We start from the raw sequence: 26,551 nt of genomic DNA on the forward strand, positions 1-26,551 counted from the left end.
CTTATTTCTCTGAGTCTGTAGTTTGTAGCAAGATTATCCTTTACATTACAGTTACTATCCACTTATGAGTGAGTACATACCATGTTTGTCTTTATGGGTCTGGTTTCTTTCACTCAGGATGATATTTTTCTGGTTCTATCCATTTATCTTAAAATTTCCTGGTGTCATTGTTTTTAACAGCTGGGTAATACACCATTATGTAAATGTACACATTTTCTTTATTCATTCATGTGTTGAGAGACATATAGATTGTTTCTAGGTTCTGTGTATTAGAAATAAAGCTTCTATGAACATATCTGAGCCAGTGTCTTTGTGGTGTGATTGAGCATCCTTTGGGTATATGTCCAAGAATGATATAGCTGTACCCTGAAGTAGATTGATTCCCAATTATTCTGAGAAACTGCCACACTGATTTCCTAAGTGATTGTACAAGTTTGCACTCCCACCAGCAATGGAGGAGTCAAACATACAGTTTTTAAATAGTAAAATCCATATATAGCATGAAACTCACTTTATCTTTAAGAGCCAACATAGGCAGAAAGTTAATGGATGGAAAAAGAACTAGAGGGCAAGAAAGACCCAGAAAGAAGGTGCAAAGAGGAGCCTGACTGTGTAATCATGTGTTTAATAAAATCATCAAGACAAATGTCTGACTCTAAATAAAGAATAGCATGTGTCATCAGAATTGGAGACTATTTTCTGACAACAGAGTCTAAATCCATGGAGCTCATAGGCCAATATGGTTTTCTTGGACACAAAGATGAAACTCAGTCCCCTTGGTTGTATCCTCCTGGGGTTCTGGAGCTATCCATATACTTTTATTGGTTGTACCAAGCTTCCCCAATGATTGCCCCCAGGACCAGAAAGACTACCCCAGCCAGGGCCATGCAGACTCCATTCCACACCTTGTAACTCTGGAGGGTAGGGGCTGAAAAGGAAAAGACAAGAGTGAGAAGTCATTCTCTGGTGAACAGGACCCAGCCTGAAATAGTAGTTATTGATACATTTGGGGGTTAGAAGGCATCATCACAGATGGCCCTTACCTGTGGGAGAACTGATTCTAAAAGAAAGCAGTCAATTTAACAATGTCTACCAGGACTCAAAAAAAAAAAAAAAAAAAAAAGGATGAAGGAGTGTGAAGCTTCTTCTTCCCTTTGGGCTGATCTTAACAAACTGGCCCTCCATGCTTCTCACTCCTTTAACCAAAGATAGAAGTTGTAACCTTCAAATATCCCTATTATGAGCTGGGTCTCCATTATCTGGAGACCCAAATGCACTGAGACTCTACTGGGCATAAGCTGATGGGAAGAGCTTTTGAACTGCCCAGTTTTAAAACATCAAGATAGATCTGAGAAAATGACTTCTCTTTTACAACCATGCTGTACCTCCATTGGTCTCTTTATGGCACAGAACAAGAGCTCAGTGTATACAGCAGGGTAACCTTGTAGTCTCACCCCAAACCACTTTTTCACCCATCAATTCCTCCTTTTTTGAAGGCAAAGGCGTAAGTCACAAACAAATCCCATACCCACAACACTTTTTCTTTTCTTAAAGACTTTGCTTTCTACCTGTGGACCTTATGTCCAAGATGTCTAAGTTCTCAGGGTTGTCACTAATGAGGTCTTTTATTGAATCTCCGGGGTCTTTCACTGGGTCTCTGTCTAATGGTCTTCTGTCCCTTCTTTATCATTTTCCTCAAACCTGGAGATATTTCTCAATGGATGCATTTTCATTTTGTCCTAGAGGTACAGGGATCTACGAGCATCTTCTTCTGCCTATGTAGGCAGATGGCATCTCTCATTCAAGGAGACCAGTGGTTCTATACACTTCTGGAGAATTGGGAAGTGGGGCTTCAGTTGACTGCTAATCTCCCCTGCCTACCCTAACCACACCAAGGTGTTCTAACCTAGCATCACCTGCAGAAGGCACTCCAATAGGGGGTGCCAAGAATGTCCTCTCTTGACTTGGGAGTTACCTTTAATTGGTCCATGTGCCAAGTGGCTAGAGGTTAGAGAAGAAAAGGTCAAAATGAATTATGCTTCACTTTTATAACCCTCCCTTGCTCTCTACTCATTCTCTCTGCTTCCTTCCCTCCTTGCCTTTCTCTTTTCTTCCCTCCCTCCCTTCATCAGCCCCTCCCTACTTTTCTCAAAAAAGGAAACTGTTTTCCTTATATGCAATTTCTGTGCTGCCTTCCCAGAAGCCTTGCTACTTGTACTAGCTGAATCAGTCTTCCTCATCAACTTAGACCATGTAACCCAAAAGGAGAGGAGAAGAGGAGGAGGGGAGAGGGAAGAGAACTTGGTAATGGGATAGTCAAGATGGGGGAAGAACAGAGACAGCAAGGAAAGAAATATCTCAATTGAGGGACCCATTATGGGACTAACAAGAAACTTGGCACTAGAGAAATTCCCAGGAATCATCACAAGGATGACCCCAGTTAAGACTCTAAGCAATAGAGGAGAGGATGTCCGAACTAGCCTTGCCCTGTAGTCAGACTGATGACTATCTAAAAATATCACCATAACTGACGAGACAGAAGCAGAGTCAGATACCTGCATCGGAACACTGGGCTGAGCTCCCAAAGTCCAGTCCAAGAGTGGCACTGGAGTGAAAATATGAGCAAAGAGGTCAAGACCATGATGGGGATACCCACTGAGACATCTTACCAGAGCTAATGGGTGCTCACCAACTCCGGGTGGACAGGGAAGGTTGGGTCCTTCTAACTAGGACCAAAATAGGCCCTCTAAATGTGGGTGACAGTTGTATAGTTGAGACAGACTCTGAGGTCACTTTCTGTGGGACCAGAATTTATTCCTACTGCTTATACTGACTTTTTGGAACCCATTTTCTTTGAATGGATACCTTGCTCAGCACAAATATAGCAGGGAGGGTCTTGGTCCTTACTCAAAGCAATGTGCCTTACACTCTCTGAGAAGTGGATAGGGGTGGGGTGGGGGAAAGGTGGAGAGAATGGAGTGAGAAATAGGATTGGTATGTAAAATAAAAAAAGATAACTTTTGTTTTAAAAAATTAAACTAAATTAAAAAGAAATTAAAAAATGTAATGAGACTCAAACCACAAGAGGGCAGCATAGACTCGTGGAAAACTGAGGTCGGGGCATCGCTGCTGGAAATGCTTTTTTCCTAGAGTCTTCAGAGCTTGGTATCTTTGTCAAAGAACGTTTATTTTCTCCATATTTAAAATAGTAGGGTCGCTGGGCATGGTGGGGGTATGTCTTTAATCCCAGAACTCAGGAGGCAAAAGCAGAAGGAGCTCTTTGAATTCAAGGTCGCATGGTTTATGTAACAAGTTTCAGGAAATCCAGGGTTATATAGAGAGATCCTATCTCAAAATTAAACAACTACAAAAAACAAAAAAAGGAGGGGGAAAAAGAGTAAGGAAGGAATCAAGGGAAACAATATTATTAATGACACCTTGATGGCTGGCTCCAACATCAGAACATCAACCCAGCATATAACCTGTAATAAAATACAACACCAGCAATGAAGCAGGGTGAAGGATTGGGAGCTGATGAGGAGAGCTATGTAGGCCCCTTCTCCTTCCTAAGTATTGATACAAGGGGGGTGATTGGCTCCATCACTCAACCACAGACCATGAGAAAGACCTGAAATGACAGGATAGGGAAAACTGAAAACATGGCAGAGTCCCTTGTAAATCAACTTACTGGATATTGGTCCTTCCTTCTATTCCTACCTCATTCACTCTGCTTGGCCTCACAGAATAAGCAATGAGCAGCTCCTGGTAAGATGTGGGAAGACATGGACATAGACTAGAACATTTGTGTATCCTGACTCCAGACATTTTGGGGCCCAACCTCACATAGGCTATTCCATATGAGATAACCCACAAAAGAATAATCCAGGCCAGTCCACCAGCCCTCTCTGGACCACATTAACTGCCGAGTGAGATGATAGCACTCCAGAGGAGATATATTTCTGCAGTCATCACAGGCTTGAACTCAGCAGAAAACCAGGATAAATCACCATGCCCACTGAAAAAAACATGCATCACCTTGAGAGAAGTCTACTCCCACCATTGATGGGGCTTAGTCAGTAAACAGTAATCAGGAACAACTCAGTGGTCTACCAGTAAGACTGTATCCAGTCATTCATGGTGTCTGGTAAGACTAAAGCTCCTGAAATCTGGGGTTTAAGGATAGATGAGATCTGTGCTGAAGGAGGTGGGAAAAGGGAGCATTAGGATTAGAAGACAGCGGGGGAGTTGAGGCAGGGGAGAGAAGTTAGGGTTAGAGTCCAGAGACCTAGAAACAAACCTGAGGTCACTCCTGGGACTGGGTCAGAAGTGTGGGGGACATCTTCACTGGTCACTTTCAGTTCCAGAGTCTCACTGCATTGGGACCACATAGACTCTTTTTGATAGAGACACTGATAAGATCCAGCAGTGTCTTCATTTACTGGGCCAATCTGGAATATAGCCTGTTTTTTATAAGGCAAAACATTCTCCACATCCATTATTCTTGTGCTTCCCTTCTTCAGGCGGAATGTATCATATTCACTAGGGCTTGTGCACACAAACTTTACAGAATGTCCTTGGGGAATCTCAAGGCCTGGATCAGCCAAAATGGAAGGACTCGGCAGAGATTCTAGGAGAGAGAGAGAGAGCAGGAATCTCACTGCACGCAGTGAGGACATTATCATAACACAAAACCAACTGACACACACCATTTTGTACTCTTACCAAATTTAGAGTTCTCCATGATCAAAGTGAAGCTTTATAACATCCCCCACTTTCAACATGCATATGAATGCCTACCACATGACATTAAGAAACCCAAGTCTGAGCATGTGGTGGGTCTAGCAACGATCCATCCAAAGAAATGTCAGAACATCACAGACTGGACTTGTCTACTACAGAGCCCACTTGCCTCCCTGGGAACTGCCTTATTCTAAGGACCTGTGCTTTTTCTGCCTTTATTTCCACCTTCTTTCCAGGGTGTTATTGGGGCTTTAAAATCTCACCTGCTTCAAACTGTCTGAATGTAAGGGCATCCCCATAAAATCACAGATAATTATACTTATGTCAAGAGACAAATTTAAAGCACTCACACTTACCATGTTCAAGGTGATGTCTTGTATTTTGTGGAACAGATGGATCAAATTAATCAATATGGATAAACTCACAAACTTACCTTTTTGTGACAAATTTATGAATGCATAGTTGAAGCCATGCTGTGTAATTGACTTCCTGCCCTTATCCATGTGTAATGAGATTTTGTGCCCTTAGACAAACAGTTCCTAATCCTATCTCCTTTCTTCACTTATTCTTCATATATTTTTAATATCTTGTTCATCTTCTAGGGATGCCTTCCATGTTTCTATGGTTTCACACATACAAGAAACACAGTATCTTCCATTTGAAAGCAAATTATGGGAGGGAGGACTGATTTGAGAGAATAATTGTCTGAGAAGGTGGCAGAAAGATTATGATGATTGTAAGGGGTGAGCATTGGAATCTCAAGAGACAGGTGAGATCAGAGGTGTACTCCTTGAAGTGACACAGAAGAGATACTTGCACTGAAACCCAAGAGACAAAAGTAAACTTCCTGCACCTAGCAGACAGGAACATTGAGAATCAAACATTGAACAAACTCAGAGGACACAGACCCTGCGCTTCAGGAATAGTTCAAGATTTCAGGCAGTTCAAGTGAGATACGCCAAGGATAGTTAATACACAGCCTCATGTCCATCAGAGTCACCGAGACTAAATTTAAGTGCTGTTTGAAAAGGGAAATATATGTGTGGGGAAAATCTCATGCTAATTGGCTTGATCTGGTCATTCTCCAGTACCAATTTATTTCAAATATGAAGTCAGACATGGTAAACACATGAAATTTTTGTCATTTTAAAAAATTAAATTAAAATTTATCCTTTCAGACAGCCTGGAGTTAGTGGGTGTTTAATGAAAATGGAAGAATGTTGAAGAACCTAAAGACAAGTGAGCCTGATAGGAAAAGGGGATCAGGATGTTACTGGGGTAAGTCAGAGTCACCAACTCTGAAAAACATTGTGGTCTGATTCTGTGTCAAAATAAACTATCGAGCCCAAGCTATATACTACCCACAGACAAAGCCTGACTTGCTCATCCAGTATTCTAGCCTCTGACTAGTAAATATGGCTCTCAACCCTCATCAAAGAAGTTAGCAGACATTTATGCAGAAAGGAAGAAAGATTTGAGGCTGGGTATGGTGTTGCATGCATTTAATCCCAACACTTAGAAGGCAGAAGTGGGTGTATCTCTGTGTGTTCTATGCCAGCCTGGTCTACAGAGTGAGCTCCAGGCCAGTCATGGATACCTAGTGAGAATCTATCTTGAAACAAACAAATTAAATTAAATAGCAGACTTACAAATTTAGTGGAAGGAACCAACAGGACCTGGTGACACATTATATATAGGAAGATGAAGAGGTAAGATCAAGTATGAATTCTCATGTTCTGCCTTTGAGTACTGTCAATGCCTTGCCTAGGGGATCCTAAGAGTGATCTGGACTATGGGGAGAAATATCTCAGCTGTAGACTTGGTCATGCTGAATGAAATTGTCTTTGCAGACAGCTTGTCACCCCCACGTTCTTCGCAGCATGATTCCAAGCAGAGAAGAGAGAGAATCAATGGTACTGTCAGACTAGATGAATAGTAAAATGTGTTGCCAAACATATTAGAATAGTGGTCATCCTTCAGAAAGGAAATGATGCTGTTGATAGCAACTACTATGAATTTGGGGGTGTAAAATGAAATAAGCCAATCACAGAATGACAAATTCCACAGACTCTCACTTATATATGGTATACAAAGGCATTCACCTCAGAGATAAACAGTATAAAAGAAGAATGGCTGGTTACCTGAGGCTAGGGATAGAGTAGATGGAGACAGAGAAGATGCTCATCAAAGATATAAAATTCCATTTAGACAGGAGAAATACATTTCTCAAGATAGACCATTTATGAGAGTTTCTTTAAAAATTCCTATAATGGATCCCTGTTCCATCCAGATGGGTGAGTGTATGCTACACCGGGGCGGACTGTCCCGGAAAAGAGCACAGCCCCCCCCCCCCCAAGCTCCTGCTGCAGGGGTTTCTTTATTACATATGACCCTGCCTCCCCCAAGTCTGCCCTATTGTCTCCAAGGACCTTGGCCCAGGAACAGTTCCCACTGCTGCACTAAGGCTATCCACCCAGAGGGGTGAGTGTCTGCCGGCCAGGCAGGCCGGAAGGTCCTTGCAAGGGAGTGCAGGGCATCTTCAATTTCTGCTACAACCCTGCACTGTCCCCACATTTGCCTTTTGTCTGCAGTGTCCTTGGACTAACAGGAGACCATGTGTCTGTGCTGAGGAGTTCCATCCAGACAGGAACAGTTCCTGCTCCTGCACTGAGGAGATCCACTCAGAGAGTCAGTCACAGCAAAGAATGGACCAAGACACCAAGACTCTCCTGGCTCCATTTGAAGGAAGAGATGGGCAGGCGCCAATGCAAGAATTCCTCTAACAACCTGAAAGGCAACATGACATCACCAGAATCCAGGGATCATGAAACAAGAAGAATTGAACACCCTACTCCAGAAGAAATAGAAGAAATCGACTTTAAATGGAACTATATGAAAATAATTGAGGACCTTAAACAGGAGGTGAAAAACTGCCATAAAAAATGGAGATGACAAAAAAAAGGTAGAGGAAATGAATAAATCTCTCAAAGATTCCCAAGAAAAACAAGAAAAAGCAATCAAACATGTAAGGAAACAGTTCAAGACTTGAAAAATGAAATGGCGGTAATAAAGAAAACACAAACCAAGGGAAGGCTGGATATGGAAAGTCTGGGTAAATGAACAGGAACTACAGAGACAAGTATTACCAACAGAATACAAGAGATAGAAGAAAGAATCTCAGTCACTGAAGATACTATAGAGAAATAAACTCACTGATTAAAGAACAAAACAAATCCAACAAATTTTTTTTCCAACAAATTCTTAACATAAAACATCCAGGAAATCTGGGACACCACAAAAAGGCCAAACCTAAAAATAATAAAGGTAGGTTTGGATTCGAATAGAAGACCCTGCCTTTAACCCACAAACCTATGAACACCTGATTTTCGATAAAGGAGCTAAAAGTATACAATTGAAGAAAGAGACCATCTTCAACAAATGGTGCTGGCAAAACTGGATGTCAGCCTGTAGAAGAATGAAAATAGACCCATATCTATCACCATGCTCAAAACTCAAGTCCAAATGGATCAAAGACCTCAATATCAGTCCAAACACACTGAACCTGATAGAAGAGAAAGTGGGAAGTACTCTACAACACCTGGGCACAGGAGACAGCTTCCTATGTACAACCCCAGCAGCACAGACATTAAGGGCATCATTGAATAAATGGGACCTCCTGAAACTGAGAAGCTTCTGTAAAGCAAAGGACACTGTCACTAAGACAAAACGGCAACCCACTGACTGGGAGAAGATCTTCACCAACCCCACAACAGACAAAGGTCTGATCTCCAAAATATATAGAGAACTCAAGAAAGTAGACCTTAAAGGGCTAATCAACCCAATTAAAAAATGGGGCACTGCGCTGAACAGAGAATTCTCAACAGAAGAAGTGCGAATGGCCAAAAGACATTTAAGGACATGCTCAACCTCCTTGGCAATCAGGGAAATGCAAATCAAAACAACTTTGAGATACCATCTTACACCTGTCAGAATGGCTAAAATCAAAAACACCAGTGATAGCCCTTGCTGGAGAGGTTGTGGAGGAAGGGGTAGCCTCATCCATTGCTGGTAGGAATGCAAACTTGTGCAACCACTTTGGAAAACAGTGTGGCGGTTTCTCAGGAAATTCGGGATCAACCCACCCCAGGACCCAGCAATTCCACTCTTGGGAATATACCCAAGAGATGCCCTATCATACAACAAAAGTATATGCTCAACTATGTTCACAGCAGCATTGTTTGTAATAGCCAGAACCTGGAAACAACCTAGATGCCCTTTAATGGAAGAATGGATGAAGAAAGTATGTAATACATACATATTAGAGTATTACTCAGCGGTAAAAAACGATGACTTCCTGAATTTTGCAGGCAAATAGATGGAAATAGAAAACACTATACTGAGTGAGGTGAGCCAGACCCAAAAAAATGAACATGGGATGTACTCACTCATATTTGGTTTCTAGCCATGAATAGGGGACGTTGAGCCTATTATGCGTGATCCTAGAGAAGCTAATTAAGAAGGTGAACCCAAAGAAAAACATATAGTTATCCTTCTGGACATGGGAAGTAGACAAGATTGTCAGGCAAAAACTTGGAATCTTGGGGGTGGGGTAGGATCGGGGTAAGGGGAGATGGGGAGAGAAAAGTGTGAAGGGGAGGATGGGGGGAACGTGGGGAATTGGGATGGTAGGGATAAAGGAAGGATCTATATGGGAGCAGGGAAGCATATATCTTAACTAAGGGAGCCATCTTAGGGTTGGCAAGAGACTTGAACCTAGAGGCACTCCCAGGTGCCCAGGGGGATGTCCCCAGTTAGTTCCTTGGGCAGCTGAGGATAGGGAACCTGAAATGGCCCTATCCTATAGCCATACTGATGAATATCTTGCATATCACCATAGAACCTTCATCAGGTGATGGATGAAGATAGAGAAAGAGACCCACATTGGAACACTGGAATGAGCTCCCAAGGTCCAAATGAGGAGCAAAAGGAGGAAGAACATGAGCAAGGAAGTCAGGACCACGAGGGGTGCACCCACCCACTGAGACAGAGGGACTGATCTATTGGGAGCTCACCAAGGCCAGCTGGACTGGAACTGAAAAAACATGGGGATAAAACCGAACTCTCTGAACATGGTGGACAATGAGGGCTGATGAGAAGCCAAGGACAATGGCACTGGGTTTTGATCCTACTTCATGTTCTGGCTTTGTGGGAGCCTAGTCAGTTTGGATGCTCACCTTCCTAGACATAGATGGAGGGGGGAGGACCTTGGACTTTCCACAGTGCAGGGAACCCTGACTGCTCTTCGGACTGGAGAGGGAGGGGGAAAGGAGTGGAGGGAGGCGGAGAGAAGTGGGAGTAGGGGGAGGGAAATGGGAGGTTGGGAGGAGGCGGAAATTTTTTTTTCAATAAAAAATAACTTAAAAAATGGGGTACTGAACTGAACAGAGAATTCTCAACAGAAGATGTTCAAATGGCCAAAAGCACTTAAGGTCATGCTCAACCTCCTTAGCAATCAGGGAAATGCAAATCAAAACAACTCTGAGATACCATCTAACACCTGTCAGAATGGCTAAAATCAAAAACACCAATGATACCCTATGCTGTAGAGGATGTGGAGTAAGGGGTACACTCATCCATTGTTGGTGGGAATGCAAACTTGTGCAACCACTTTGGGAATCAGTGTGGCAGTTTCTCAGGAAACTGGGAGTCAACCAACCTCAAGACCCAGCAATTCCACTCTTGGGAATATACCCAAGAGGTGGCCAATCATACTACAAAAGCATTTGTTCAACTATGTTCATAACAGCATGATTTGTAATAGTCAGAACCTGGAAACAACCTAGGTGCCCCTCAATAGAAGAATGGATAGACAAGGTGTGGCACATATACACTTTAGAGTTCTACTCCACGATAAAACAATGACATCTTGAATTTTGCATGCAAATGGATGGAAATAGAAAAAAATTGAATATTGTATGTACTCACTCATAAGTGGATCTAGCCATAATTAAAGGACATTGAACCTATAATTCTTGATCCTAGAGAAGCTGTATAAGAAGGTGAACCCAAAGAAAAACATATAGTTATCCTCCTGGATATTCGAAGTGGACAAGATTGCCGAACAGGGGTTGGGAGCATGGGGGTGGGGTGGAGATAAGGGGAAATGGGGAGAGAGAAGGGACAAGGGGAGGATGGGGAGAGCTTGAGGGAATGGGATGGAGGAGGGGTGAATGGGGGAGCAGGGAAATAGATATTTTAATTAAGGGAGTCATTTTAGGGTTGGCAAGAGGACTGACTCTGGAAGGGTCCCCACGTGTCCAAGGAGATGTCACTAGATTTTTCCTTGGGCAGCATAAGAGAGGCTGCCTGAACTGGCCTTATCCTGTAGCCACACTGATGAATATCTTGCATATCACCATAGAACCTTCATCTGGCGATGGATGCAGATAGAGACAGAGACCCATATTGGAGCTTTGGACTGAGCTCCCAAGGTCCAAATAAGGAGCAGAAGGAGGGAGAACATGAACAAGGAAGTCAAGACCATGAGGGGCATGTCCACCCACTGAGATGGTGGGACTGATCTAATGGGAGATCACCAAGATTTGTTGGACTGGAACTGATGGAGCATGTGATCAAATGAGACTCTCTGAATGTGGCTGATGGAGGAGGCTGACTGAAAAGCCAAGGACAATGGCATTGGGTTTTTATTCTACTGCATTGACAGGCTTTGTGGGAGCCTAGCCTGTTTGGATGCTCACCTTCCTGGACCTGGGGGGAAGTGGGGAGGACCTTGGATTTGCCATAGGGTAGGGAACAATGACTGCTCCTTGGCCTGGAGAGGGACGGGAAGGAAGATTGGGGGGAGGGGAGGGAAGTGGGAGGAGGGGGGATGTGAAAATTATCAATAAAAAATTCTTATAATGGTAGATATATAACTTTCTCACAATAAAAATGATGATTATCAAAGGTGATGGACTTGAAACTTAGCCTAACTTAGTCATAGTATAATATAAACACACTTCAAAACAGCAGGTTGCATCCCGTGAATATATTCCATTGTTAATTGTCGATTAAAAACACTTTTAATCAAGAAAACAAAGAAAGAGAGGTGGCAAAAGGGAGAGGTGAAGTCTGCATATTTGGGAGTGTTTATGATTACAGGGAATATTCAAGGATCTCCCTCCAGGTCTCCCAGGTGCACATGATCCTCTTCAAAGCCAAACTGAAGACATGACTCACCTTGCTGAGTATTAATTGTCCATCCCAGGCACAGCACTAAAAAAGAAAACCCATTAAGAAAGATCCTCACCACATGGCTTGTTTAGCAATGAAAATCTAAGAAGGACTAGATATTGGTGGGAACACCCAGCCTCTCATGATTACCCAGTCATTCCTCTTCCATATTAATGTGATGTGGGATTACCCTCTGTATGCTGTGAATACAATTGCTGTTAATAAAGAAACTGTTTTTCGTCTGCACAGGACAGAGAAGAGATGGGCAGAGAAAACTAAAACTCAATGCTGGGAGAAGGAAGGTGGAATCAGGAGATGCCATGTAGCCACCAGAGGGGAAAGGTATGAGCAGTCACCTGGAAACTTTCCAGTAGGCCACAAACCTATGGTGAAATATAAAACAATAGAGATGGTTTAATTTAATATTTTAGAGCTTGCTAGGAATGTGCTATAATGATTGGCCAAGCAGTAATTTAATTAATACAATATCTGTGTGGTTATTTCAGGAGTCTGGATGGCTGAGAAATGAACAAGCAGCCTCCTATAACAAATTGGCACACCAACATGGTTGAATATGTACACGTAAAACCTGGGAAGGCTTAAAAAGGACTCCTAGACACACACACACACACACACAAACACAAAAAACAGAGTTTCTTGCAACTTCTTGTTCTGTTTGCTAAAAGCAAGCAGAGGCATGATTGCTTTAAGAGAGGTCTTCCTGATTCAGCAGTAGCAAAAAAAACACACACACACACAAACAAACAAACAAAAAAAACCCACTCAGTTTCAAAATAGCAGTTTCCTGGTTCACCAGCACAAATGGCTCTGACATTTTCAGGAGGTCCAGCTATGAGGCATTTCAATGGGATCTGTGAGCAGAGTGCTACAACTGGCTTAATGGTAACATAAACCTCCTGTGTGCCTAAAAATGGGGCTGTGAGCATGGCTCTCAGAGGCAACAAACATGGCTCTGCCATGTTGAACTAGGCAGAGCAAGCAGGCAGGGTCATATTGATCCAACCCATGCTCACTTAGCATTTCAAGAAGCAGATCTGGTCAGAAAATAATTACAGATACACAATAAAGACAGATTCAGATGAAAAACACCTGTAAATGGGTACATTGTGTTTAAAAATGTATGTAGGCTTCGAAGAAAGAAGAAAAAAATATAGAGAGTTATAAAAAAGTAAATATTTTTTAAAAAAATAAAACAAAGTCTTTAAAGAGCCAGATTAAACTTGTCAAAAAATAATAGAATAAGAAAAATGAGCCATGTAAAGATGGAATACCCATAGAAGTCTGGATTATGTATATTATTGTTTTTTCTTTAAATTTTTTTTGATTGTGAAACAGCTACATACAGAGAGATATTTCATTGTATGGACTGATAAACTAAGCCAACATATATATTTTAAAGGTATCCTGACTTCATAATTTGGGTCTAAAGATTTGTTGCTTTGAAAAAGAGGTTCTGCTTTTGTTTTCATAGAAGGTAAGAACCTGTGGATCAATTCCAGCCTAATGTGGTTTAATGGACCAAGAGCCCCTGAAAGGTTGCCATTAACACCCCCAAAATACTTCATCCAACAAAAACCAGGAAGCAGTTTGGAGAAAAATATGCCCAAATTCCTGAATATTGTTTATAAAAGTTTGTTTACATTTAAAGGGGAATATGCTATAGATATGAATAATTTGCTTTGGTATGGATCTTGATCAATTGATAAAAATTTAAGGTCAATTTTGTTATATCTATATTTATGCTCTTAATTAAGGTATTGTGTCTGTACAGCTCATTTTAAAATGTAATGTATAATTAAGAAACATAAGTAAATAGAGAGTCATCTATAATAATCAAGTTTATAGACATGTTAGCTAGGTTTTCTAGATGTACAGAGATATATTTCAGATAGACAGGTATTTTTGAACCACTTCAAAGAGTTACAGAATACGGCATTTAAAATGTTTTAATAACTGAGACTTTTCATGACAATGAAACACATCTGCTCCTGGCAGCACCATTTACTTCAAGAGGTTGATGGGCATCAAAGAAGCTCCTTATGGAGTTGGTTAGCCATTTGGGCAAGAAATTGCTCTTGCCTGGACTGATTTATGTTATGTGTATTAACTGGGCATGGAGGACCCACAAAGAAATGACTACTGAACTTGCCTAAAGGTGAGATTGTCTTATGGGGTTACTGCTTTATAAAAGAGTCTGCAAGACATTCTGCAGGACACAGAAGAAAGTGATTGACAAACTGCCAATATAGGCAGAACTGTTTTTGAAATTTCCTGCTTCAAGGAAAAGTCTGCTAGACAGTATGGGCCTATAGGCTGAAGGTTGGATGCCCCAATGATACAAAAGAACTTTGTGTGACTGTCTAGGCAGCAAGACGTCTCTGCCAATTCTAGAGTTTTGGAAGTTGCTTACAATGCACTTCCTGTTATTCTTCTGTTGTCTTTGATGGAGTTGAAAAATAGATAGTTATAATTATAGCTTTCCTTGGTTATTATAAAAGGTAAAGTAGATATAAATATAATCTTGCTTGATACCTGTTTTGTACATGTAATTTTACTATGTTAAAATTAAAACCTTCTATTATATTTAAACAAAACAGGAGAGGAGATGTGGAATTCCCCTCTGTATGTTGTGAATACCATTGGTTAATAAAGAAACTATTTTGGGCCTGTACAGGACAGAATAGAGGTAGGTGGGGAAAACTAAACTTAATGTTGGGAGAAAGAAGGCAGAGACAGGAGACACCATGTAACCCCAAGAGGAGAAAGACACAAGCTGCTAGCTGGAACCTTGCTGGTAGGTCATGAGCCTCTGGTAAAATATAAAATAATAGAAATGGGTTAATTTAATATGTAAGAGCTTGCTAGGAATATGATGTAATGATTGGCCAAGCAGTGATTTAATTAATACAGTTTCTGTGTGATTATTTTGAGAGTCTGAGCAGCTGGGAAATGAACAAGCAGCCTCAACAACATTAATGTCAGAGTATAGTCCTCCTTCTTCTTGTGAAAGAACTCTTAAATATTCCCAAGGTAGAGAAAGAGACTTGACATCCCAGCTACGCAACTGAGTGACATAGTTAAGTATCAATTGGGCTACAAAGTGAGTTCAAAGTCAGCCTGAAAATCTTAGTGAGACTGTGTCTCAAAACCAAAAGTAAAATGGGGTTAGTTCAGAGCCTAGCCCAGTTGTTATCAGAGAGACTTCCTCTGGCAAATGACAGGAGCAAATACAGAGACCCACAGTCAAACACTAGATGAAGCTCAAAGAACCCCAAAGAGAAGAAGGATTGCAGGAGCCTGAAGAGTTGAGGACACCAAGAGAACATGGTCCATAGAATCAACTAAGCAGGGCTCATAGGGCCTCACAGAGACTGATGCCAGTGTCTCAGAACCTGCATGGGTCTGAATAGGCCCTCTGTATATGCATTACAGTTGCTTATCTTGGGGGTTTTGTGGAACTCCTAACAGTAGGAGCTGATGTGCCTCTGACTCTCTTGCCTGCCCTTAGGACTCTTTACTCCTACTAGGTTGTCTTGTCAAACCTTGATATGAGGGTTTGCTCCTAGTCTTATTGCATCTTGTCGTGCCATATTTGGTTGATATCACTGTGAGAACTGCTCTTTTCTGAAGGGACACTGGAGGAGCAGAAGATCTGCAGAAGACAGGGTAGGTGGGGGAACTGAGAGTGATTGAAGAAAGAAACTTCTGTCAGGATGTACTGTATGAAAGGCCCATAAATAAAATGAAAAAAAAATGATAAGGAGTAAAATGAGGGCTGAGATGTATGGGAGAAAGTTTCATAAGGTCTCCACTCTTAGCTGAGAGTTGGTGGCTTCTGGGGAAAGAAGAGTCAATTTTCTCTAAGGGTGTGACCAGGGTCCAGTAGATAGCCCCATGCTCTTGAGTATATGAGCAGCACAAATGATATTAACTGGATTATTGTTTGTAAAAAGTAGACACAAAGTAGAGGAGGGGAGGGAATTGGTGTGGTATTACAGGCAAGAAAGGGGATTAATATGCTCAAAACATATTACATGCACCTATGAAATTCTCAAAAAGATATTTTAAATATATGTAATAGCAAAAATATATTCCTCATTATGCCCATGGATAAATGCATCCTGCACCCCTCATCTGAGAAGCTTTTATTTGCAATTGATGGAGATTAGCATGGAGACACATAACTGAACAAGGAGTAGAGACTAAGTTTGCAGAATGCTTAACCTTAAAGGGAGCATACACACCATACATCTCCTCCTCCAAGACTCAGAAGTCATTTAGGAAGAGGTGGTGCAAAAAGCACAAAAGCCAGAAGCAGATGACCCCAGCGACTACAGGGTGTCCTGAACACAGAGGGCAGCTGCACATATTAACTCATAGCATGCACAAGACCTGTGTAAAACCAAGCCAGACAAAATCCCATAACTGAAAGGAAATTTAGGCCAATTCTCCCTGTTTTAGCTGTGGAGCTAATGGTAATTCCCGGCTGCTGGAAGAGGGAGAGTCAATTTTCTTTAAGAGTGTAGCCCCTGGAATCAGGTATTGTGGAACACTCCGTTAGCATTTTAGAGGCAGAGGCAGGTGAATCTCTGTGAGTTCCTGATTTAGGCTGTTCTCCACAGTGAGTTCTAGGTTCTAGAACAGCCAGAGCTACACAGTAAGGCAGTGTCTATTAAAAATCAAAATAAAATGGAGAAGTGCAGTCCCTTTTAAGTCAACAATTCTCCAGTGCTAGACCACGAATTCAAGAATATTCAGGCAGCACAAATTGGTAGTAAAGGTTTTTTTTTTTTTTTAAGAAAAAAAAAAGATGGACAAAAGTTAAGTGGGTAGGGAAGAGGGGTCAATCTTGGAAGCATTCAGTATAAGGAACTCTCAGGAACTCTCAAAAAACAAATAAAAGTTGATGCCCTTCAATGGAAGAATGGATGAAGAAAGTGTGGAATATATACATATTAGAGTACTACTCAGCGGTACAAAACAATGACTTCTTGAATTTTGCATGCAAATAGATGGAAATAGAAAACACTAACCTGAGTGAGGTAAGCCAGGCCCAAAAAGATGAACATGGGATGTACTCACTCCTAATTGGTTTCTAGTCATAAATAAAGGACATTGAGCCTATAATTTGTGATCCTAGAGAAGCTAAATAAGAAGGTGAACCCAAAGAAAAACATATAGTCATCCTCCTGGATATTGGAAGTAGACAAGATTGTCAGGCAAAAATTGGGAACTTGGAGGTGGGGTGGGATAAGGGTAAGGGGAAATGGGGAGAGAAAAGTGTAAAGGGGAGTATAGGGGGAGCTTGGGGGAATGGGATGGTTGGGATAAAGGAAGGGTGGACATGGGAGCAGGAAAGTATATATCCTAATTAAGGGAGCCATCTTAGGGTTGGCAAGAGACTTGACTCTAGAGGGGCTCCCAGGTGTCCAGGGAGATATCCCCAGTTAGTTCCTTGGGCAGCTGAGGAGAGGTAACCTGAAATGACCCTATCCTATAGCCATACTGATGAATATCTTGCATATCACCATAGAACCTTCATCTGGTGATGGATGGAGATAGAGACAGAGACCCACATTGGAGCACCAGAATGAGCTCCCAAGGTCCAAATGAGGAGCAGAAGGAGGAAGAACATGAGCAAGGAAGTCAGGACTGCGAGGGGTGCACCCACCCACTGAGACAGTGGGACTAATCTATTGGGAGCTCACCAAGGCCAGCTGGACTGGGACTGAAAAAGCATGGGATAAAACCGGACTCTCTGAACATGGCGGACAATGAGGGCTGATGAGAAGCCAAGGACAATGGCACTGGGTTTTGATCCTACTGCATGTACTGGCTCTGTGGGAGCCTAGCCTGTTTGGATGGTCACCTTCCTAGACCTGGATGGAGGAGGGAGGACCTTGGACTTCCCACAGGGCAGGGAACCCTGACTGCTCTTCAGACTGGAGAGGGAAAGGGAAAAGATTGGTGGGAGGAGGAGAGGAGTCGAGGGAAGGGGAGGGAAATGGGAGGAGGGCAGGAGGAGGAAATTTTTTCAATAATAATAATAATAAAAGAACACACCATTTTAAAAAAAAGAATAAAATAATTTCTGAACAATTGTACTCAATAGCGTGTAACATCTGTGATCTTAAAAAATAAAAAGAGGCCCATACTGCCTCTCTCTTCTTGTCCCACCCAGCTTGCATCCAGAACCCTTCTTCCTTCTGTCCCCTTTCCTCTTTGGGCACATAACACCATCCACTTCAGTCTGTCTGGCGCTGGGGGCAAATCCTCAGGGCAAGTAGGCAGGCGAGACCTCCTTTGTCTCACTGGCCCGCCTGCACCAACCAAGGTAGGCGCTTTGTTTACGAACTACCCAACCTGCACGGAGATCTGATCTCGGCATCAGGAGAGACAGCAGTGCGGTGAGTTTGTGACTGGACAGGGAACTCTGAAGTTCCTCATCCCCCTCCCTATACTCCCCGGGCTCCCTGCAGGGGCTCTACCCCCCCCATACTGCCTCTCTCTTCTTGTCCCACCCAGCTTGCATCCAGAACCCTTCTTCCTTCTGTCCCCTTTCCTCTTTGGGCACATAACACCATCCAGCTCAGTCTGTCTGGTGCTGGGGGCAAATCCTCAGGGCAAGCAGGCAGGCGAGACCTCCTTTGTCTCACAGGCCCACCTGCACCAACCAAGGTAGGCGCTTTGTTTACGAACTACCCAACCTGCATGGAGATCTGATCTCGGCACCAGGAGAGACAGCAGTGCGGTGAGTTTGTGACCAGCGGCAGCGGAAGCAGCCCTGGAAAGGGAACTCTGAAGTTCCTCATCCCCCTCCCTATACTCCCTGGGCTCCCTGCAGGGGCTCTATACCCCCCATACTGCCTCTCTCTTCTTGTCCCACCCAGCTTGCATCCAGAACCCTTCTTCCTTCTGTCCCCTTTCCTCTTTGGGCACATAACACCATCCAGCTCAGTCTGTCTGGCGCTGGGGGCAAATCCTCAAGGCAAGTAGGCAGGCGAGACTTCCTTTGTTTCACTGGCCTGTCTGCAACAAGCAAGGAGAGACATCACTAGAACAACAGGAGAGCTAGCACTGCAGAGAGCCATCACTGGGAAGGTACATCAGTAGGCAAGGAGACCTGATCCGGTAAAAGAAGATCCAGAGGGGAGCATTCGGAGAAAGAGATGGGCAGGCGCCAATGCAAGAATTCACCTAACAATCTGAAAAACTATATGAAACCACCAGAACCCAGCGACCTCCCAACAGGTGGACATGAACACCTTAATCATGAAGAAGTAGATAAAATTGACTTTATGAAAGTGATTGACGCCCTTAAACAACATGTAAAAAATGCCCTAATAGAAATGGATGAGAAGTATAACAGAAAGTTTGAAGAATTGAGTAAATCAGTGAATGATACCCTAGGAAACCAAGGAAAAACAATCAAACAGATAATGGAAACAGTTCAAGACTTAAAAACTGAAATGGAGGCAAAGAAGAAAACACAAACAGAAGGCCAGCTGGACAGGGAAAATCTAGGTAAACGAATAGAGACTACAGAAGCAAGCATAACCAACAGAATACAAGAGATAGAAGAAAGAATCTCAGATTCTGAAGATACCATAGAGAAAATAAACACGCTGATCAAAGAAAACAGCAAGGCCAACAAATTCTCATCACAAAACATTCAGGAAATATGGGACACAATAAAAAGACCAAACCTAAGAATAATAGGAATAGAAGAAGGAGAAGAAGCACAGCTCAACGGTCCAGAAAATATATTTAATAAAATTATAGAAGAAAACTTTCCCAACCTAAAGAAAGATATACCTATGAAGGTTCAAGAAGCATACAGAACACCGAATAGGCTGGATCAAAAAAAAAAAACATCCTCTCGCCATATAATAATCAAAACACAAAGCATACAGAATAAAGAAAGAATACTAAGAGCAGCAAAGGAAAAAGGCCAAGTTACTTATAAAGGTAAACCTATCAGACTTACACCTGACTTCTCTATGGAAACCATGAAAGCCAGAAGGTCCTGGATAGATGTACTGCAGAAACTAAGAGACCATGGATGCAAGCCCAGACTACTATACCCAGCCAAGCTTTCATTCACTATAAATGGAGAAAACAAAATTTTCCAGGATAAAAACAAATTTAAACTATACGTAGCCACAAATCCAGCCTTACAGAAAGTAATAGAAGGAAAATCACTAACCAAGGAGTCCAACAATGACCACAATATCTCAGACAACTAGAGACCCTTCACCAGCGCAACACAAAGAAGGGGAACACACAAAATTTACAACTTAAAAAATGACCGGAGTTAACAACCACTGGTCATTAATATCACTTAATGTCAATGGACTCAACTCTCCTATAAAAAGGCACAGACTAAGAGATTGGATACGAAAACAGGATCCAACATTCTGCTGTTTACAAGAAACACACCTCAACCACAAAGACAGGCACTTACTCAGAGTAAAGGGTTGGGATAAGGCTTTTCAAGTAAATGGACCTAAGAAACAAGCAGGGGTGGCCATACTAATTTCTAACAAAGTTGACTTCAAACTTAAATCAATCAGGAGATGTGCAAAGGGACATTTTCTACTCATAACAGGAACAATTCATCAGGATGAAGTCTCAATCCTGAATATCTATGCCCCTAATATAAAAGCACCCACGTACGTAAAAGAAACATTGTTAAAACTCAAGGCAGCCATCAAACCGCACACATTAATAGTAGGAGACTTTAATACTCCTCTCTCACCAATGGACAGGTCAAGTAGACAGAAACCTAACAGAGAAATAAGAGAATTAATGGAGGTAATGAATCAAATGGACTTAACAGACATCTATAGAATATTCCACCCAAATAGGAAAGAATATACCTTCTTCTCTGCAGCTCATGGAACCTTCTCAAAAATCGACCACATACTCGGTAACAAAGCAAACATCCACAGTTACAAAAAAATATTAATAACCACCTGTATCTTATCAGATCACCATGGATTAAAGCTAGAATTCAGCAACAATGCTACCCCCAGAAAGCCTACAAACTCATGGAAACTGAATAGTCAACTACTGAACCATACCTGGATTAAGGAAGAAATAAAGAAAGAAATTAAATTCTTCCTTGAAGACAATGAAAATAAAGAAACAACATACTCAAACCTATGGGACACTATGAAAGCAGTTCTGAGAGGAAAGTTCATAGCACTAACTGCCCACTTAAAGAAAACAGAGAAAGCACACATTGGAGACTTAACAGCCCACCTGAAAGCTCTAGAAAAAAAAGAAGCAGACTCACCCAGAAGGGGTAGAAGACTGGAAATAATCAAACTGAGGGCTGAAATCAACAAAATAGAAACACAGAAAACAATTGAAAGAATCAATGAATCAAAAAGCTGGTTCCTGGAGAAAATCAACAAGATTGATAAACCCCTATCCAAACTAATCAAACGGCAGAGAGAGAATTTGCAAATTAATAAGATCAGAAATGAAAAGGGAGACATAACCACAGACACAGAGGAAATTCAGAGAATCATTAGATCTTACTACAAAAGCCTGTATGCCACAAAACTGGAAAATGTAAAAGAAATGGACGCTTTTTTAGATAAATACCATTTACCAAAGTTAAACCAGGACCAGGTGAACAACCTAAATAGACCTGTTAGTCGTGAAGAATTAGAAGCTGTTATCAAAAACCTCCCTTCCAAAAAAAGTCCAGGACCAGATGGTTTCAATGCGGAATTCTACCAGAACTTCCAAGAAGACCTAATACCTATTCTCCTTAATGTATTTCACAATATAGAAACAGAAGAGTCATTGCCAAATTCCTTTTATGAAGCTACAGTAACTCTGATACCAAAACCACACAAAGACCCAACCAAGAAAGAGAATTACAGGCCAATCTCACTCATGAACATCGACGCAAAAATCCTCAACAAAATTCTGGCAAACCGAATCCAAGAACACATTAGAAAAATTATCCATGATGATCAAGTAGGCTTCATACCAGAGATGCAGGGCTGGTTTAACATACGCAAATCTATCAATGTAATCCATCATATAAATAAACTGAAAGAAAAAAACCATATGATCGTTTCATTAGATGCTGAAAAAGCATTTGACAAAATTCAACATCCCTTTATGATAAAAGTCTTGGAGAGATTAGGGATACAAGGGTCATACCTAAATATAATTAAAGCTATATACAGCAAGCCGACAGCTAATATCAAATTAAATGGAGAGAAACTTAAAGCCATTCCACTAAAATCAGGAACACGCCAAGGCTGTCCACTCTCTCCATACCTCTTCAATATAGTTCTCGAAGTTTTAGCAATAACAATAAGACAACATAAGGGGATAAAGGGGATTCAAATTGGAAAGGAAGAAGTTAAACTTGCATTATTTGCAGATGATATGATAGTGTACATGAGCGACCCCAAAAACTCCTCCAAAGAACTCCTACAGCTGATAAACGCCTTTAGTAATGTGGCAGGATACAAGATCAACTCCAAAAAATCAGTCGCCCTCTTATACAAAAAGGATCTGGAAGCAGAGAGAGAAATAAGAGAATCATCACCTTTCACGATAGCCACAAACAGCATAAACTATCTTGGGGTAACTCTAACCAAGGAAGTGAAAGATCTATTTGACAAAAACTTTAAGGCATTGAAGAAAGAAATTGAAGAGGATACCAGAAAATGGAAGGATCTCCCTTGCTCTTGGATTGGGAGAATCAACATAGTAAAAATGGCAATTCTACCAAGGGCAATTTATAGATTCAATGCAATCCCCATTAAAATCCCATCAAAATTCTTCACAGATCTTGAAAGGACAATAATCAAGTTTATATGGAGAAACAAAAAACCCAGGATAGCCAAAACAATCTTATACAATAAAGGAACTTCTGGAGGCATTACCATCCCTGACTTCAAACTCTATTACAGAGCTACAGTAATGAAAACAGCGTGGTACTGGCATAAAAACAGAGAAGTCGACCAATGGAATCGTATAGAAGACCCGGATTTTAACCCACAAACCTATGAACAACTGATTTTTGATAAAGGAGCTAAAAGTATACAATGGAAGAAAGAAAGCATCTTCAACAAATGGTGCTGGCACAATTGGATGTCAACCTGTAGAAGAATGAAAATAGACCCATATCTATCACCATGCACAAAACTCAAGTCCAAATGGATCAAAGACCTCAATATCAATCTGAACACACTGAACCTGACAGAAGAGAAAATGGGAAGTACCCGACAACATATGGGCACTGGAGATCGCTTCCTATGTATAACCCCAGCAGCACAGACATTAAGGGCAACATTGAATAAATGGGACCTCCTGAAACTGAGAAGCTTCTGTAAAGCAAAGGACACTGTCATTAAGACAAAAAGGCAGCCTACTGACTGGGAGAAGATCTTCACCAACCCCACAACAGACAAAGGTCTGATCTCCAAAATATATAAAGAACTCAAGAAACTAGACTTTAAAAGGATAATTAACCCAATTAAAAAATGGGGCACTGAACTGAACAGAGAATTCTCAACAGAAGAAGTTAAAATGGCCAAAAGATACTTAAGGTCATGCTCAACCTCCTTAGCAATCAGAGAAATGCAAATCAAAACAACTTTGAGATATCATCTTACACCTGTCAGAATGGCTAAAATCAAAAACACCAAGGATAGCCTTTGCTGGAGAGGTTGTGGAGAAAGGGGTACCCTCATCCATTGCTGGTGGGACTGCAAACTTGTGCAACCACTTTGGAAATCAGTGTGGCGGTTTCTCAGAAAAATTGGGATCAACCTACCCCTGGACCCAGCAATACCACTCTTGGGAATATACCCAAGAGATGCCCTAGCATATGACAAAAGCATTTGTCCAACTATGTTCATAGCAGCATTATTTGTAATAGCCAGAACCTGGAAGCAACCTAGATGCCCTTCAATGGAAGAATGGATGAAGAAAGTGTGGAATATATACACATTAGAGTACTACTCTGCGGTAAAAAACAATGACTTCTCGAATTTTGCATGCAAATGGATGGAAATAGAAAATACGATCCTTAGTGAGGTAACCCAGACCCAAAAAGAAGAACATGGGATGTACTCACTCATAATTGGTTTCTAGCCATGGATAGGGGCCACTGAGTCTATAATTTGTGATCCTAAAGAAGCTAAACAAGAGGGTAAACCCAAGGAAAAACATATAGATATCCTCCCAGCTATGGGAAATAGACATGACTGATGGGCAAAAAATTGGAATCTTGGGGGTGGGGTGGGATGGGGATGAGGGGTGATGGGGAGAGAAAAGTGTGAAGGAGAAGATGAGGGAAACTGGGGGAATTGGGGAGATTGGGGATAAAGGAAGGTTGGATAGGGGAGCAGGGAAACTCATACCTTAGGTAAGGGAGCCACCTAAGGGGTGGCAAGAGACTTGAACTTGGAATGGCTACCAGATGCCCAGGGCAATGTCCCCAGTTAGTTCATTGGGGCACCTGAGGATAGGGAACCTGAAATGAACCTATCCTATAATCATACTGATGAATATCTTGCATATCGCCATAGAACCTTCATCTAGCGATGGATGGAGATAGAGCCAGAGACCCACACTGGAGCACCGGACTGAGCTCCCAAGGTTATAATGAGGAGCAGAAGGAGAGAGAACATGAACAAGGAAGTCAGGACCATGAGGGGTGCACCCAACCACTGAGACAGTGGGGCCGATCTATTGGGAGCTCACCAAGGCCAGCTGGACTGCTACTGAAAAAACATGGGATAAAACCGGACTCTCGGAATGTGGCGGACAATGAGAGCTGACGAGAGGCCAAGGAGAATGGCACAGGAACTTTCAACTGGCGATAGATCGAGAGAGAGACAGAGACCCAAATTGGAGCAACGGTCTGAGCTCTTAAGGTCCAAATGAGGAGCAGAAGGAGGGAGAACATGAGCAAGGAAATCAGGACCACGAGGCGTGCACCCACCCACTGTGACAGTGGAACTGATCTATTGGGAGCTCTTCAAGGCCAGCTGGACTGGGACTGAATAAGCATGGGTTGAAACTGGACTCTCTGAACATGGCTGACAATGAAGGCTGATGAGAAGCCAAGGACAATGGCACTAGGTTTCCATCCTAATACATGAACTGGCTTTGTGGGAGCTTAGCCTGTTTTGATGCTCACCTTCCTGGGCCTGGATGGAAGTGGGAGGACCTTGGTCTTCCTGTAGGGCAGGGAATTTGGACTGCTCTTCAGTATCGAGAGGGAGGAGGAATGGACTGGGGGGAGGAGAAGAGGAGTGGGGATGGGGGAGGGGAGTGGGGGGAGGGGGCAATATGTGGGAGGAGGGGAGGGAAATGGGAAACGGGGAGCAGTTGGAAATTTTAATTAAAAAAGAATAAAAAAAATGCGCAAACAAAAAAAAATAAAAAGAGTATTTGGATTTAGGAAATACGATTCTGTGGTATAGTGCCTACCTAACATATTAGGCTCTGAGCTCAACCTCCAACACTGGGGCAAAAATGTTCTCAGATCATCTTCCCTTCCAAACAGGCTCTTTTTCACTCGTTTTAAAGCTGAAATAGCCCACATGCCCCATCTCTATTTCTAGCAATAAGTCTGTGGTGAAAACCCCAAGTAGGGGTCAGAGTGGAGAGAGTCTCCTCCCAGAGGGCTCCAGAATCTGACTGGTTTAAGGCCTGAGTGGGAAATAGACTCCCTTCCCCAAATCACCTACCCCATCCCTCCATTTGTCCTGGGACTCACCGAGGGCCACCACCGTGGCAGAATGCAGTGACATGACTCAAGCTTCAGCAGTCTGACCCGGTCTGGAGCTGAAGCCCTGCAGGGGACACAAGAGGCAGGATGTGTGGGCTGGGGCTCATTACAAGGTTTCTCTATTAGTTTCCTCACATGAAGAGGAAGAGGTTTGTCTTCTGAGATTTCCACACTTTCCTTCAGTCACTGACTCTTTGAGAAGGGGTCATATTCTAAAAAATACAGCAGGCCTCTGAGTTTGGGTGCAATTGAATTCATTCCTCAACATATTTGTCTTGTTATAAATATGTGAGACACAGAAGTATAAGATTTACACATCAGTTCTTATTGTAGAAATAAATGACACTTGATCTTTGGGATAGGCATTTCAATACCCAAAGCTCACATTTCCTAACGTTTAAAATGAAAATCATAAAGCCTTCCCTGAATGTTTGATGTTACGGTCTTTGGAAGAGCCTAAACAGATACTTGACACATTAAATATGCCCTGCTACAAATAATGGCCTTTAGTATTAAATAATATTGGTGTGTGTGTATGTGTGTGTGTGTTTCACAGTGTGTGTAGCAGTCAGAGGACAACTTGGCAAAGTTGGTTCTTTCATCCTACTATTTAGGTCTTGGGGATGGAACTTGAGTTTTCAGGTTTGGGAGCAAGCATTTTTTTTACCCACTGGGCAATCTCATTGACCCAGATGATATTTTTAAGATTTATTTTATTTTATGTGCTTTGGTGTCTCACCTGTCTATGTATCTGTGTGAGGGTGCTGCTTCCTCTGGAATTGG

The 26,551-nt window shown here is 42.1% G+C and overlaps 2 protein-coding genes across 3 annotated transcripts in view; both read right to left on the reverse strand.

Annotated features, from left to right (window-relative positions):
- The window catches only part of LOC130868061 (leukocyte immunoglobulin-like receptor subfamily A member 6), a 101,170-nt gene that overhangs the window by 58,364 nt on the left and 16,255 nt on the right, over positions 1–26,551 (reverse strand). The window lies entirely within an intron of this gene.
- LOC130869382 (leukocyte-associated immunoglobulin-like receptor 1) lies at positions 606–25,862 on the reverse strand. 2 transcript variants are annotated; one of them, XM_057761457.1, is made up of 4 exons: positions 25,757–25,862; positions 11,980–12,015; positions 4,298–4,627; positions 606–928 (listed from the first exon to the last, which is right to left on the reverse strand). In XM_057761457.1, the coding sequence occupies exons 1-4, from the start codon at positions 25,788–25,790 to the stop codon at positions 819–821; spliced, it is 510 nt and encodes a 169-aa protein (XP_057617440.1). In that variant the 5' UTR covers positions 25,791–25,862; the 3' UTR covers positions 606–818. The 2 variants fall into 2 exon arrangements, with proteins under 2 accessions (XP_057617440.1, XP_057617441.1); XM_057761458.1 differs by lacking the exon at positions 11,980–12,015.

The sequence above is a fragment of the Chionomys nivalis genome, chromosome 2 (genome assembly GCF_950005125.1).
Source record: "Chionomys nivalis chromosome 2, mChiNiv1.1, whole genome shotgun sequence".
In the NCBI taxonomy this organism is placed as follows: Eukaryota; Metazoa; Chordata; class Mammalia; order Rodentia; family Cricetidae; genus Chionomys; species Chionomys nivalis.

Bases quoted from the DNA above. Each gene is read 5' to 3' on its own strand.
- LOC130869382 (XM_057761457.1), bottom strand. From the start codon at position 25,790: ATGTCACTGCATTCTGCCACGGTGGTGGCCCTCG. The intron at 12,016-25,756 runs GTGAGTCCCAGG...TTTCTTTTTTAG, and splicing joins TGCCACGGTGGTGGCCCTCG to TGCTGTGCCTGGGATGGACA. The intron at 929-4,297 runs GTTTGTTTCTAG...TTTCCTTTTCAG, and splicing joins AGTCCCAGGAGTGACCTCAG to CCCCTACCCTCCAGAGTTAC.